The following is a 15426-nucleotide window of genomic DNA, read 5'->3' on the forward strand; positions in this document are numbered from 1 at the left end:
AAAATAGCCATGTGACCAGTCACGTGGCTATTATCTCATTGGCTACAGACTGGTCACATGACTATGACACGTCATGTAGGACCTGCGAGTGCATCTCTCCGGTACACGGTGCACATATGTGTATCGCCGTGTACCGGCGACATGCTCTAGCACACGGTCGACTCCCCGTTCCGTTAGGGACCGGCTGACACAGCCGGTCATTAACGGAGATCACCGTTGCCATAGCAACGCAGTTAGCGGTGACGTCACCGCTAACCGCGGCTCCGGGAGCACCGTTGCTATGGTAACGCGTCTGTCAGCGTTACCGCTGTTACCGCTAGCAGCCAGCAGTGATCACTCACGGAGTGAAGGCTGCACGCTGCTGCACGATTGTAGTGAGCATTGTAGTGAGGATGGAGGTTCCCCAGCCCCAAGTGATGCCCCTCACTACAATCGTCACTACTACTACACTAGAAAGAAAGAAGACAGAAGAGCAGGATCGTGGAGGGCTGACAGGGGTAATAAAGATGGAGTCTCTAATGTGTCTGTGTATTTATTTCTATTAAAGTATTTTTTCTCTGTGTGGTGTCTTTTTTTAACCCTTTATTGGAGATTCTTAATGGCCGGGTCAAACGTGCCTGACATTAAGAATCTCTGGCTTAATACTGGCTGGTAAAACAAAGCCAGTATTAACTCATGATTACCCAACAAGCCACCCGGCTCCAGGGCTGTTGGAAGAGTTGGATACAGCGCCAGATGATGGCGCTTCTATGAGAGCGCCATTTTCTGGGACGGCTGCGGACTGAAATCCGCAGCAGAGGCGCCCACAAACCTCGGGCTAACCTGTGCTGCGGATTCCAATCCCCAGCTGCCTAGTTGTACCCGGCTGGACACAAAAATAGGGCGAAGCCCACGTCATTTGTTTTTTAATTATTTCATGAAATAAGTGAAATAATTAAAAAAAACGGGCTTCCCTATATTTTTGGTTCCCAGCCGGGTACAAATAGGCAACTGGGGGTTGGAGGCAGCCCGTGGCTGCCAGCTGTACCTGGCTAGCATACAAAAATATGGCGAAGCCCACGTCATTTTTTTGGTGGGCAAAAAACTTCTGCATGCAGTCCTGGATGGAGTATGCTGAGCCTTGTAGTTCTGCAGCTGCTGTCTGCTCTTCTCCATACAGACAGACAGCAGCTGCAGAACTACAAGGCTCAGCATACTCCATCCAGGACTGTATGCAGAAGTTTTTTGCCCCCTGAAAAAATTATGTGGCTTCGCCATATTTTTGTATGCTAGCCAGGTACAGCAGGCAGGTACGGCTGCCCCCAACCCCCAGTTGCCTATTTGTACCCGGCTGGGAACCAAAAATAAAGGGAAGCCCTTTTTTTATTATTTCATGAATTTCATGAAATAATTAGAAAACAAATGACGTAGGCTTTGCCCCATTTTTGTGTCCAGCCAGGTACAACTAGGCAGCTGGGGATTGGAATCCGCAGCACAGGTTGGCCTGAGCTTTCTGGGCCCCACTGCTGCGATTTGCAGTCTGCAGCCGCCTCAGAAAATGGCATTTTCATAGAAGCGCCATCTTCTGGCGCTGTATCCAACTCTTCCAGCACCTGCCTGCTATACCTGGCTAGCATACAAAAATATGGCGAAGCTCACGTCCTTTTTTTGTAGCTTTTTGGCAAAAAAAAAAAAAAATGCTTCCCTGGATTTTCCATTGCCAGTGAAGGTAACACCAAGCAGTGGGGGTTAGCAGCCAGTAGCTGCTTGGATTACCCTTAGCTAGCAATACAAAAAATGCAGTGGGAGCTAACATATATTTTTTTTAATTATTTATTTAAATAACTAAAAATAAAATGGGCTTCCCTGTATTTTGATTGCTGGACATCACAGTGCTGTAAAAATAAATCTTTAAAAAAATGACGTAGCGCTCTGCGGTATTTTTGATTCTCAGCGCAGATAAAGCAGACAGCTATGGGTTGCCACCCCCATCTGCCTGCCGTTACCTTGGTTGGCAATCAAAATACAGGGAAGCCCATTAATTTTTTCTATTTAAAAAATAGTTAAAAAAAAAAAATTACGTTGGGTCCCCCCATTTTTGATAGCCAGCTAGGGTAAAGCAGACGGCTGTAGCCTGAAAACCACAGCTGGCAGCTTTACCGTGGTTGGGGATCCAATGTGGAGGTCCCCTCAGGCTCTTTTTTATAATTATTTTATAAATATTAATAATTACACAATAAAAGTAGGGGACCCCCCAAATTGGATCACCAGCCAAGGTAAAGCGGACAGCTGTGGTCTGGTATTCTCAGGGTGGGAAGGTCCATAGTTATTGGGCCTTCACAGCCTAAAAATAGCAGGCCGCAGGCACCCCAGACGTGGCGCATCCACTAGATGCGCCAATCCTGGCGCTTCACCCCAGCTCATCCCGTGCCCTGGTGCAGTGGCAAACGGGGTAATAAATCGGGTTGATACTAGCTGTAAAGTCACCTGAGATCAAGCCCAGCAGTTTGTGATGTCATGGCGTCTATTAGATACCCAACATCATAAACTGTCAGTACTAACAAAAACAAAAAATCGACAAAAGAAATTTATTTGAAAAAACAGTCCCCAAAACATTTCCTCTTTCACCAATTTATTGTAAGAAAAAAAATAAAGGGGTCCCACGACGACTCTGGACCGTCTAGAATATGGGGGGGAGACACTCAGGGAACGTATCCCCCATTTTCTAGGAGTGCGGACCCTTCATGTGAGGAGTGTGGGTGCAATGAATCTGCACTCACTCTCCCCGGGTCCACAGCAGCAGAGTCCATGTCGTAATGGTTGCTACCAAAGCTGCAATGCCCTGCTCATGAGGTAAGGGCATGCCTAATCAGGAGAACTACTGTAGAGGAAGCTCTGCTCACTGGTATATAGGTGCTCAGAGGTAATAATAGATAAAATTAGTGAGTAACCTCGGCACTCTATATCTCCCAGACTAAGTCAGTAAGTCACAATGGATAGTAATGCAAAATCACTCTTTATTGGTCCGTATTAAGAAAATTTTTTTTTCATAAGCATATATGTTTTTGTCCAAAACAAGTTACAAATGACGTTTCGGCCTGAGCCTTCGTCAGATTGGACTTATCTGCATGTAATCATGAAAAATGACAATAATCAGTATCACATAAGAGTGAGAGAACAATAACATAAACTCGAACAATGTAGAGGTACAATTGGGATGCAGCAAAAAAATTGCAACACAGCAAGAAATGAAACACATGATACAAATGTCATAATACAGTACAAGGACAATATAGTAATGACAAATATGGGGTCAGAGTAGACTTAGACAGCTCTGGTACGAAAGAGATGTCAATCATAAAGTAACATGTGCAGTAGGTGTAGAGCTACACTATGCATGGCAGAGCTAATGGGTAGACCGACCATAGAAAAAGTAGAGAAAAAGTGGAGAAAAAGTGGAGAATAAGTGGAACATAAGAGGAGAAAAAGTGGAGAAAAAGTGGAGAAAAAAGTGGAGAAAAAGTGGAGAAAAAGTGGAGAAAAAGTGGAGAAAAAGTGGAGATTAAGAGGAGAAAAAGTGGAGAAAAAAGTGGAGAAAAAAGTGGAGAAAAAGTGGAGCATAAGAGGAGAAAAAGTGGAGAAAAAGTGGAGAAAAAAGTGGAGAAAAAGTGGAGCATAAGAGGAGAAAAAGTGGAGATTAAGAGGAGAAAAAGTGGAGAAAAAGTGGAGAAAAAGTGGAGAAAAAGTGGAGCATAAGAGGAGAAAAAGTGGAGAAAAAAGTGAAGAAAAAGTGGAGAAAAAGTGGAGCATAAGAGGAGAAAAAGTGGAGAAAAAGTGGAGAAAAAGTGGAGAAAAAGTGGAGCATAAGAGGAGAAAAAGTGGAGAAAAAGTGGAGAAAAAGTGGAGAATAAGTGGAACATAAGAGGAGAAAAAGTGGAGAAAAAGTGGAGAAAAAGTGGAGAATAAGTGGAACATAAGAGGAGAAAAAGTGGAGAAAAAGTGGAGAAAAAAGTGGAGAAAAAGTGGAGAAAAAGTGGAGAAAAAGTGGAGAAAAAGTGGAGATTAAGAGGAGAAAAAGTGGAGAAAAAAGTGGAGAAAAAAGTGGAGAAAAAGTGGAGCATAAGAGGAGAAAAAGTGGAGAAAAAGTGGACAAAAAAGTGGAGAAAAAGTGGAGAAAAAGTGGAGAAAAAGTGGAGATTAAGAGGAGAAAAAGTGGAGAAAAAGTGGACAAAAAAGTGGAGAAAAAGTGGAGAAAAAGTGGAGAAAAAGTGGAGATTAAGAGGAGAAAAAGTGGAGAAAAAAGTGGAGAAAAAAGTGGAGAAAAAGTGGAGCATAAGAGGAGAAAAAGTGGAGAAAAAGTGGAGAAAAAAGTGGAGAAAAAGTGGAGCATAAGAGGAGAAAAAGTGGAGAAAAAGTGGAGAAAAAAGTGGAGAAAAAGTGGAGCATAAGAGGAGAAAAAGTGGAGATTAAGAGGAGAAAAAGTGGAGAAAAAGTGGAGAAAAAGTGGAGAAAAAGTGGAGCATAAGAGGAGAAAAAGTGGAGAAAAAAGTGAAGAAAAAGTGGAGAAAAAGTGGAGCATAAGAGGAGAAAAAGTGGAGAAAAAGTGGAGAAAAAGTGGAGAAAAAGTGGAGCATAAGAGGAGAAAAAGTGGAGAAAAAAGTGGAGAGAACGTGGAGAAAAAGTGGAGAAAAAGTGGAGCATAAGAGGAGAAAAAGTGGAGAAAAAGTGGAGAAAAAGTGGAGAAAAAGTGGAGCATAAGAGGAGAAAAAGTGGAGAAAAAAGTGGAGAAAACGTGGAGAAAAAGTGGAGAAAAAGTGGAGAAAAAGTGGAGCATAAGAGGAGAAAAAGTGGAGAAAAAGTGGAGAAAAAGTGGAGCATAAGAGGAGAAAAAGTGGAGAAAAAAGTGGAGAAAAAGTGGAGAAAAAGTGGAGAAAAAGTGGAGCATAAGTGGAGAAAAAGTGGAGAAAAAGTGGAGAAAAAGTGGAGAAAAAGTGGAGCATAAGAGGAGAAAAAGTGGAGAAAAAAGTGGAGAGAACGTGGAGAAAAAGTGGAGAAAAAGTGGAGCATAAGAGGAGAAAAAGTGGAGAAAAAGTGGAGAAAAAGTGGAGCATAAGAGGAGAAAAAGTGGAGAAAAAAGTGGAGAAAAAGTGGAGAAAAAGTGGAGAAAAAGTGGAGCATAAGAGGAGAAAAAGTGGAGATTAAGAGGAGAAAAAGTGGAGAAAAAGTGGAGAAAAAGTGGAGAAAAAGTGGAGAAAAAGTGGAGAAAAAGTGGAGAAAAAGTGGAGAAAAAGTGGAGAAAAAGTGGAGAAAAAAATGGAGAAAAAGTGGAGAAAAAGTGGAGAGAAAGTGGAGAAAAAAATGGAGAAAAAGTGGAACACCCTTTGGTACCTTTCATGTGGCACTAAGGGGTGCTTAGCTTTGTATTTAGCCAAAAAAATGAAAAAAAAATGACATAGGGTTCCCCCTAGTTTTGTAGCCAGCTAGGGTAAAGCAGACGGCTGCAGCCTGCAGACCACAGCTGGCAACCTCACCTTGGCTGGTAATCCAAAACTGAGGGCACCCCACGCTGTTATTTTAAATTAAATAAATAATTAAAAAAAAAAACACGTAGGGGTCCCCCAAAATTGGATCACCAGCCAAGGTAAAGCAGACAGCTGGGGCCTGATATTCTCAGACTAGGGAGGTCCATGGTTATTGGAATCTCCCCAGCCTAAAAATAGCAGGCCGCAGCCGCCCCAGAAGTGGCGCATCCATTAGATGCGCCAATCCTGGTGCTTCGCCCCAGCTCATCCCGCGCCCTGGTGCGGTGGCAAACGGGGTAATATTTGGGGTTAATACCAGATGTGTAATGTCACCTGGCATCAAGCCCTGGGGTTGGTGAGGTCAGGCGTCTATCAGATACCCGACATCACCAACCCAGTCAGTAATAAAAAAAAATAGACGACAAACACATTTTTATTTGAAAAAACACTCCCCAAAACATTCCCTCTTTAACCAATTTATTAGATTGAAAAACAAATCCAGGTCTGGTGTAATCCAAGGGGTTGCCATGACGATCCACACTGTCCCAGTCAATGAAGAGCAGGATGTTCCCCATTGACTGGGAGAGCAATGCAGTGACCTGAGCTAACATCAATGGGTCAGCCCAGGTCACTGCAGGGGGGTGACAAGTGCTGCTGTCAGCGAGGTACATTACCTGCGCTGATCTCCAGCACACTGACAGCCCCTGTCACTGAGGTCAATGACCGGCGCCTTCACAGCAAGTATCGCGAGAGGTCCGTGACGTCACCGCTAGTCAGTCTCGGGTCGGAAGCGATAGGTGATGTGACAAGCGGCGGCCATGGAGGACAGTGACAGCGCTGAGGTCGGGATGGCGGGACTTCATCACCGCAGGTAAGCCGAGCGAGCGAGCGAGCGAGCGAGCGGGCGGGCGGGGGGGGATGGGGGGGATGGGGGGGGGATGGGGGGGCGGATGTGTGTGTGTGTGTGTGTTTGTGTATGTATGTGTACATGCCGCGGGCAGGAGGGGGCGGAGCGAGCTGAGCGGGAAAGTGTGGGCTTCCTGCACGTAACTAAGATAAACATCGGGTTACTAACCAAAGCGCTTTGCTTGGATACCCGATGTTTATCTTGGTTACCAGCTTGTGGCAGGCTGCCAGCGATGGCTCCTGCACACTGTAGCTGTAAAAAGCCCTGCTTTTTGCTGCTAGAACCGTTCTCGAACGTATCTAGAACTATCGAGCTTTTGCAAAAAGCTCGAGTTCTAGTTCGATCTAGAACATGCCCCAAAATCACTCGAGCCGCGAACTGGAGAACCACGAACCACGAACCGCGCTCAACTCTAGTCTTGAGGAAAGAATGTTTAATCATAATCACAGATGAGGACTCTTTACTGTACGAGCAGTGAGACTATGGAACTCTCTGCCGTATGATGTTGTATTGAGGGATTCACAAGTAAAATTTAAGCAGAGCCTGAACGCATTTCTTGAAAAATATAATATTACCAGTTATGTATATTAGATTTTATGACAGGGTGTTGATCCAGGGAACTAGTCTGATTGCCGTATGTGGAGTCAGGAAGGAATTTTTTTCCCCATTGGAGCTTATTTGACACATTGGGTTTTTTTTGCCTTCCTCTGGATCAACATGTTAGGCTACGGGTTGAACTAGATGGACTTAGAGTCTCCCTTCAACCTTAAAAACTATGATGAAAACTATGATGATAACTATGATATTATGAGTATAAAAAAGACCCAGTGAGCAGTGTAAAATTTGCAAGATTTTTTTTCTTTTCATAAAACAGACTGTGATATTAATAAAAAGCAAAAAAAAAAACAAAACACCAAAGCTAGTACCAGAAGAGTTCAGCCCAAATGTACACACAGATGGGGTATGGATGCAATAGAAGGCTTCACTTTATATTATATATATATACACACATATATACATATTTATGCATATATACATATATACCGTATATATACATATATATGTACATATATATATATATATATATATATATATATATAGATACATACATATATGTATATATATATATATATATATATATATATACGGTATATATATATCTATAGATTTATATATATATATATATATATATATATATATAAAAGGCACTCAAATATAAAAAGAAAAAGTTATAAATCTTTAGTCACTGTTTAACTTAAAAACCTCATTTTGACAGTTGAACATTTTGTGATTCTACATTCCTTTTGAGAGTCAAATCCCATAAATTATGAACTTTCTGTTATCAACCAAGGATAAAATCTAGATAAACAATACAAAAGTGCTCAAAAGCGTCAATATGCAAATGACCTCAGTTGATTTCCCACTCCACAAGCTACCAAGGATACATAAAGCCCCACAGCATTCTGTCACATACCTATTTTCTGATCCAGCAATTATATCATTGCCAGTGAGAGAGTAATTAAAGGTAGTCCTTCACTCCCAAAATGCATTGAAGTGGCCTATGTAGTGTTGATTTAGCCCCTATAAAGAACAAGTCGGGTACTGTTGTCATGTATCTGTTACTGGTACATTAGTTTTAAATTATATGCAATAAAGAGGGCTACAATGCACCCTTGACTATGAGTTTTTGGCACCGTAATGCCTCCTTATTTTCATATTGGGCCCTCCCTCGCTTCTAATTGGCAGTGCTCGGTTCCTAGAGCGATCACTGCCTAAATGTTGCCGGTGTGTGAGCATGTATACTGACATTGCCTATCCCTGGCCATGCAAGACCAGCGGCCGGGCACGTTTTCTTCCCTCTCTTCTTTATGTTGCTGCCGCTCAATACACTAAAAGAGCCGCAAGTGTAACAAGCAACTTCAGAGAGTTCTTTCAAGCCACTTGCTACACTTCTGGGTATATTGTTGCAACAAGTCAAAAAAACAAAAGAAAAAGCCCCTAAAAACATAGTTTTATTACAATGTATTAAAAGCACGTGTGTCAAAAAACATACATAAGACAAATATATGTTAGAGCACCAGGCCAACAATGCCCTAAATTGTCGCTTCCGTTCCGCGGGGGTTTACACCTTACTATTAGTGTTCTGGTGCCGTCGCTCACCGACGCTCTTCCTTTCAATCCCTATGCTGGACTAAACCAGTGCAGCTATTCTGTGTGAAAGAATATACTGGTTTTAATTGTGACATAGTCCGATTGTGCACTAATTCCTTTCACCCAGAACTCATAGCTGCACTGGTGTAGACCAGCATAGGGATTCAAAGGGAGAGCCATCGGTGAGCAGGGGCACCAGATCTCTAATTGTAGGGTGTCAACCTCCATGGCAAGTAAGGGCGTGACAATTTAGGGCATTGTTGGCCTGTTCCCCCTTCAGATACGAATACAGTATCATACGTTTGGCTTATGGATATTTTTGGACAAACCTACTTTTAATATATAGTGATGAAATATAATATTTAATAAAATGTTTTTAGGGGCTTTTTCTTTTGATTTTTGATTACTTGAGTACCCCGTTTAGTATCCCAACTAATTCTCTTATATTATTGCAACAAGCAATATCAGCAAAAAGAAGATAGAAAAAAGAAGGCACCTGGCCAATGTACGTGCGTGGATGGGGTCAGTTAATATTAATACTCATGTGGACACACCTGAAGCATTTAGACAGGGTCCTGGGAAGTGAGTACTGTCATTCAGACCTTTCCAATGCCCTTGAAAGTGGGCACTGTCAATCAAAAGTGGGGACGGACACACAATATTCAAATGAAGAGGCACAGCAGTGCACCAAACTCTTGGCCACACCAATGGTTCACCATAGCCCTCTGATTTGTATATGAATTAAAATTTATTTTTTCAGGTAGTGTGCCTGTAACAGGTGCACTACTAGTCCCCTACATCACTGTATTGCCCATTTAAAATGAATTTTGGGGGTCATAGACTCTCTTTAAACTCCATGAAGAAATTCATGAAGCAGTTATGTGATTACACATCCAGTTGTGGAATTATAACCAAACACTTTAGCTCATGCAATAGGACTTACGTAAGTTATTTGCCGATGGTCGAGACTGCATGGTTTCATAGTGCTGCATATGGACGACGAGGTTTGCATCTCTCTCCATGTGGTCTGCCGAACAGTGTCCCTGTTGTCTCATCACATCAGCAAGAGCCCTAAGAAGAGGAAGAAAATTGAACTCTCATTAGTATTAGTATTGCTATAAAACACGAAGACCCAAATAATGAGACATGATTAACACCTTTAGTTATATCTCAATGAAGGGATTTGCTATATTTGCCCTTCAAATGTGAATAGTCATCATATATGCTGGGGGTGTCCCACTTGAGACTTTCATAGTCTCAGTCATGAGGCTCCAGATTGATCAAATATCACACGGTCAAACATACACTTGTACAGTAGCCGTCTTCTTGGTGCCGTCTTATATCAAGAATAAGCAGAGAGCCAGAGAAGAGCGTATTTATTTCATCCGATTATTTTCACTACTGTGTAATCCAGCTTTGATAAAAAAAAAAGAAACAAAAACCAGGAGATAATAACCAAGTGTACAGTGACAGGGAATGATCTTCAGGTTGGGTTACATTTTTTCTGTGCTTTTTACACTATAGTCATTGGGGTCTTAGGTACCAAGAGAAATTATATTAGAGATAATGAAATATATGTTTTTGCTGTGACGTTTTGGGTCACTAGAACGTACCATCAGACAAATACATATTACTTAAATTAGGTATTTATTCTAACCATTTCTTTTCAATTTTCAGGGGGTTTTTTTCCGTGATTTTCAAAATAAAATATCTGAAATATTGCAGTTTTCACAATGGTTATTGGAGCACAGAACTAACATTTCCTTGTTTTAGCAGCTCATCAGCTCATCGTTAAAGGGTGAGGGTCGAAATGATGAATAAAAGCTCTAGTAGGCTGCATTCACACAGTGCAGCCACATTTTGTTTTTCTGGGGGGCCGAAACGTTTTTTCCCAATATATTGGCAATTGTTCCAAAATAATGCGTTTTTGCAGAGAGCATGTATTGTCACCGCAATGTGTGAACACAGCCTTATGCCTCTGAAAGCACAAATAATGGATGATACACAAAAAACTGTTTACAAGATACTGTATAACGGATGGTAATGTTAACTGACCTAATGGCTCACAAATTGAAATATTATAACATAATACATGCAACTGTTTAGAGACTGATTTACAAGGTTAACTTTCCATAATAAAAGTGTTCTGAAGCATGTGACTGAAGTGTAGAACAGGGGCTAGGAAAGCAACACACAATAAAGCCAACTCAGTGGTGACTCCAACAGATTTTTAAGTTGTTGGAACAGGGAGATGGAAAAAAATGGGAAAGCGGAAGGCAGTATAGAAATTCAAAGCAAACAAATCAAAGTTGGCAATATTCACAGTTACAGCCGACTGATCAGTTGCATACAATCACTGAAGATTATGATGAACAAATTCCCTTAATAACCCAATCCCAACACTTCTGGTATTTGGTCTTCGGGTTCCTCTGGCAGGTGTATTCGGTATTTTGTCTTTGGTTTCCTCTAGCAGGTTTATTCAGTATTTGGTCTTCGGGTTTCTCTGGCAGGTGTATTCGGTATTTTGTCTTTGGTTTCCTCTAGCAGGCTTATTCAGTATTTGGTCTTTGGGTTCCTCTGGCAGGTGTATTCAGTATTTGGTCTTTGGGTTCCTCTGGCAGATGCATTCAGTATTTGGTCTTTGGATTTCTCTGGCAGGTGTATTAGTATTTGGTCTTTGGGTTCTTCTGGAGACGGAATTTGGTATTTGGTGTTCAGGTTCCTTTAGAGATGGTATTCAGTATTCGATCTTCAGGTTCCTTGGAGGCAGTATTCAGTATTTGGCTTTTGGGTTCCTGTGGAAACGATATTCAGTCTTCAGGTTCCTCTGGAGGCAGTATTTGGTATTCTAGTTCCTCTGTAGACAGTATTCGTATTCGATCTTCAGATTCCTCTGGAGACGATATTCAGTATTTGGTCTTCGGGTTTAACTAGAGACATTAGGGCTCAACTGCCCCACAGCTGTCAAGTGATCCAGCATCCATTTCTAACTTTTCTCTCAAGGAAACACATTCCTTAGAGTTTGGTTACTGATGGTTATGGTTCACCAACAGATGGCGATGCTGATCTACAAATGAAGTAGAGCGTTGAATATGGGCATCTTCTGTCGACCACCCTCTTACAAAAGCCTTTCATTTAAAATTAAGGCAGCATAGCCTGCCCCCTAAGCCTACTGCTCAAAGCCTCTTGGGTCTATGCTTTTATTAATTTGCATATAGTTTACATTAGTCTAATAGCTAATTTGTGAATCAATTCTGTAAAAATAGAAGAACAGTCCCTAGGAGACAGATTTACTACAAATTTGTTCAAACATGAGTTTGTTTTTGTAAATATTTTTATATATTTTTATTTTTTTTAACTTGGGTCCACCAGAGGATGCATTGGTTTTTCAGCAGTAGGTCTGATCCTAACTACGTACATGAGAATTGGATGCTATGGGTTTTTTCCATACACCTAAATTCTAATTGGTGCCATTTTGATCTTTTTAGGGTATTTAGATACAGGACTGGGGGGGGGGTAAGCTCACCTACCCAATATATGCTAGATAGATAGATGTTAATGTTTTGTAAATATAGCAATTCCCATATATTGCATTTGATCTCATATTGTGGAAATAAGTTGGGCAACCTTAATTAAAATATAACTCAATAAAAGCACATATAGCTCTTTATTGATATGACTAGTAGGTATTATCTAATAATCACTATTTGCACATTCATTCATGTAATTTGTTCTGACCCAATTTCATAAGCTAACGTAATTTTTTTCTCTATTTCCAACACAAAACAATGCATCTGTCATATTATATTAAGTTATTTCAATAATCCACATTTCATGATTTAATAAAACTCAACACAACTTGACACATGAGTCACAATGAATCAGAAAATTTTATACAAAGGACTGGTCTTTTAGGGGTAAGTAGCAGCCACCCCGGGCACAGAAGATTCTGTAGTTCTCTGAATTCTGCTCTGGTCTTAGCTGTGAAAAACTCACTTTGCTAATAGGCTAGTGATATGAAATAGCATTAAGTAACGGACAAATTGGTTCAGAGATGCAAACAGTTGGGCTCAACTTATTTTGTGGTACAGAAAACAAATATGATGCTTAGATTTCATGATTGGCTCTAAGTTTCAAGATCCAGAGGAGGTCGTATTTACTTTTGGCACCTTTCATATAGGCTTATAGAAAAATTGCCTTTTTAATTTCATTATTATTATTGTACTAGCTGTAGTACCCGGGAATTGCCCGGGATGTTAACTGTCTCTTTGTCTCTCTCCGAGTCTCTGTCTGTTTGTGTCTGTCTCTGTCTGTCTGTCTCTGTCTGTCTGTGTGTGTCTCTGTCCGTGTGTCTGTCTCTGTCTCTGTGTGTCTGTCTCTGTGTGTCTGTCTCTGTGTCTTTGTCTCTGTCTGTGTCTGTCTGTCTCTGTCTCTCTGTCTGTCTCTGTCTGTCTGTCTTTCTGTCTCTCTTTCCTTGTCTGTTTTTTTCTGTCTCTTTCCGTCCGTTTCTGTCTCTTTCCGTGTCTGTCTCTTTCTCTATCTGTCTGTCTGTGTGTCTGTCTCTATCCATGTGTGTCTCTGTCTCGAACTATGTCTGTCTGTCTGTGTCTATTTCTCTGTCTGTCTCTGTATCAGTCTCTGTCTGTCTCTCTCTATCTCTGTCTCTCTCTAGCTCTGTGTCTGTCTGTGTCTGTCTGTGTCCTTCCCTGCCTGTCTCTTTCCCAGTCTGTCTCTTTCCCCATCTGTATCTTTCCCCATCTGTCTCGTTATAGGTCTGTCTCATTCCAGGTCTGTCTCTTTCCATGTCTGTCTCTTTCCAGATCTGTCTCTTTCCAGGTCTGTCTCTGTCTCTTTCCCTGACTTTTTCCCTGTCTCTGTCTCTTTCCCTGTTTTTGTCTCTTTCCCTGTTTTTGTCTCTTTCCCTGTTTGTCTCTTTCCCTGTCAGTTTCTTTCCCTGTCAGTCTCTGTCTCTCTCCTTGTCTCTGTCTCTCTTCCTGTCTCTGTCTCTCTCCCTGTCTGTCTGTCTGTCTGTGTCTGTCTGCCTCTGTATCTTTGACTGTCCGTCTCTCTGTCTCTTTTTTTTTCTGTCTATCGACCTCTGTCTCTTTGAGTGTCTGTCTCTCTCTGTCTCTTTGTCTGTCTCTGTCTGTCTGTCTCATTCCCTGTCTCTTTCCCTGTCTGTCTGCCTCTCTCTTTGTCTGTCTGTCTCTGTCTGTCTCTGTCTCTCTGTCTCTTTCCCTGCCTCTTACTCTGTCTGTGTCTATGCCTGTCTGTCTCTTTCTATCTTTCTTTATCCATCTCTTTCCCTGTCTGTCTCTGTCTGCCTCTGTCTCTTTGACTGTCTGTCTCTCTATCTGTCTCTTTCCCTGTCTGCCTCTTACTCTGTCTGTGCCTATGTCTTTCTGTCTCTCTCTATTTCTCTACCGACATCTTATTACCTCACACATAAGCTTGTAAAACTATGAATGTCTTTTGTTCCTATAGCAACCACTCACAGCTGCTATTAATAACCTATGGCTTGTAGATCCATTGACTTTAAGTAACTGGAAAGCGCGGGGTTAAATTTTCCCATCAAAATATAGTCTATGACGTTCCCTGAGTCACATGGAGTGTCTGTGCAAAATTTTGTGATTGTAAATACGACGGTGTGGATTCCTTTAGTGGACATACACACAGATAGATACATACATACATATACAGTGCCTACAAGTAGTATTCAACCCCCTGCAGATTTAGCAGGTTTGATAAGATGCAAATAAGTTAGAGCCTGCAAACTTCAAACAAGAGCAGGATTTATTAACAGATGCATAAATCTTACAAACCAACAAGTTATGTTGCTCAGTTAAATTTTAATAAATTTTCAACATAAAAGTCTTAGTCAATTATTATTCAACCCCTAGGTTTAATATTTTGTGGAATAACCCTTGTTTGCAATTACAGCTAATAATCGTCTTTTATAAGACCTGATCAGGCCGGCACAGGTCTCTGGAGTTATCTTGGCCCACTCCTCCATGCAGATCTTCTCCAAGTTATCTAGGTTCTTTGGGTGTCTCATGTGGACTTTAATCTTGAGCTCCTTCGACAAGTTTTCAATTGGGTTAAGGTCAGGAGACTGACTAGGCCACTGCAACACCTTGATTTTTTCCCTCTTGAATCAGGCCTTGGTTTTCTTGGCTGTGTGCTTTGGGTCGTTGTCTTGTTGGAAGATGAAATGACGACCCATCTTAAGATCCTTGATGGAGGAGCGGAGGTTCTTGGCCAAAATCTCCAGGTAGGCCGTGCTATCCATCTTCCCATGGATGCGGACCAGATGGCCAGGCCCCTTGGCTGAGAAACAGCCCCACAGCATGATGCTGCCACCACCATGCTTGACTGTAGGGATGGTATTCTTGGGGTCATATGCAGTGCCATCCAGTCTCCAAACGTCACGTGTGTGGTTGGCACCAAAGATCTCGATCTTGGTCTCATCAGACCAGAGAACCTTGAACCAGTCTGTCTCAGAGTCTTCCAAGTGATCATGAGCAAACTGTAGACGAGCCTTGACATGACGCTTTGAAAGTAAAGGTACCTTACGGGCTCGTCTGGAACGGAGACCATTGCGGTGGAGTACATTACTTATGGTATTGACTGAAACCAATGACCCCACTGCCATGAGATCTTCCCGGACCTCCTTCCTTGTTGTCCTTGGGTTAGCCTTGACTCTTCGGACAAGCCTGGCCTCGGCACGGGTGGAAACTTTCAAAGGCTGTCCAGGCCGTGGAAGGCTAACAGTAGTTCCATAAGCCTTCCACTTCCGGATGATGCTCCCAACAGTGGAGACAGGTAGGCCCAACTCCTTGGAAAGGGTTTTGTACCCCTTGCCAGCCT

General features: G+C 41.9%; 1 protein-coding gene across 1 annotated transcript in view; it reads right to left on the reverse strand.

Annotated features, from left to right (window-relative positions):
• SHISA9 (shisa family member 9) overlaps positions 1–15426 on the reverse strand; it is a 512605-nt gene that overhangs the window by 359987 nt on the left and 137192 nt on the right. The window contains exon 2 of the mRNA XM_075317952.1: positions 9503–9630. Coding sequence (XP_075174067.1) covers positions 9503–9630 — 128 coding nt within the window. The remainder of the gene's footprint in view (positions 1–9502; positions 9631–15426) is intronic.

This window comes from Anomaloglossus baeobatrachus, chromosome 7 (assembly GCF_048569485.1).
Source record: "Anomaloglossus baeobatrachus isolate aAnoBae1 chromosome 7, aAnoBae1.hap1, whole genome shotgun sequence".
Taxonomy (NCBI): domain Eukaryota; kingdom Metazoa; phylum Chordata; class Amphibia; order Anura; family Aromobatidae; genus Anomaloglossus; species Anomaloglossus baeobatrachus.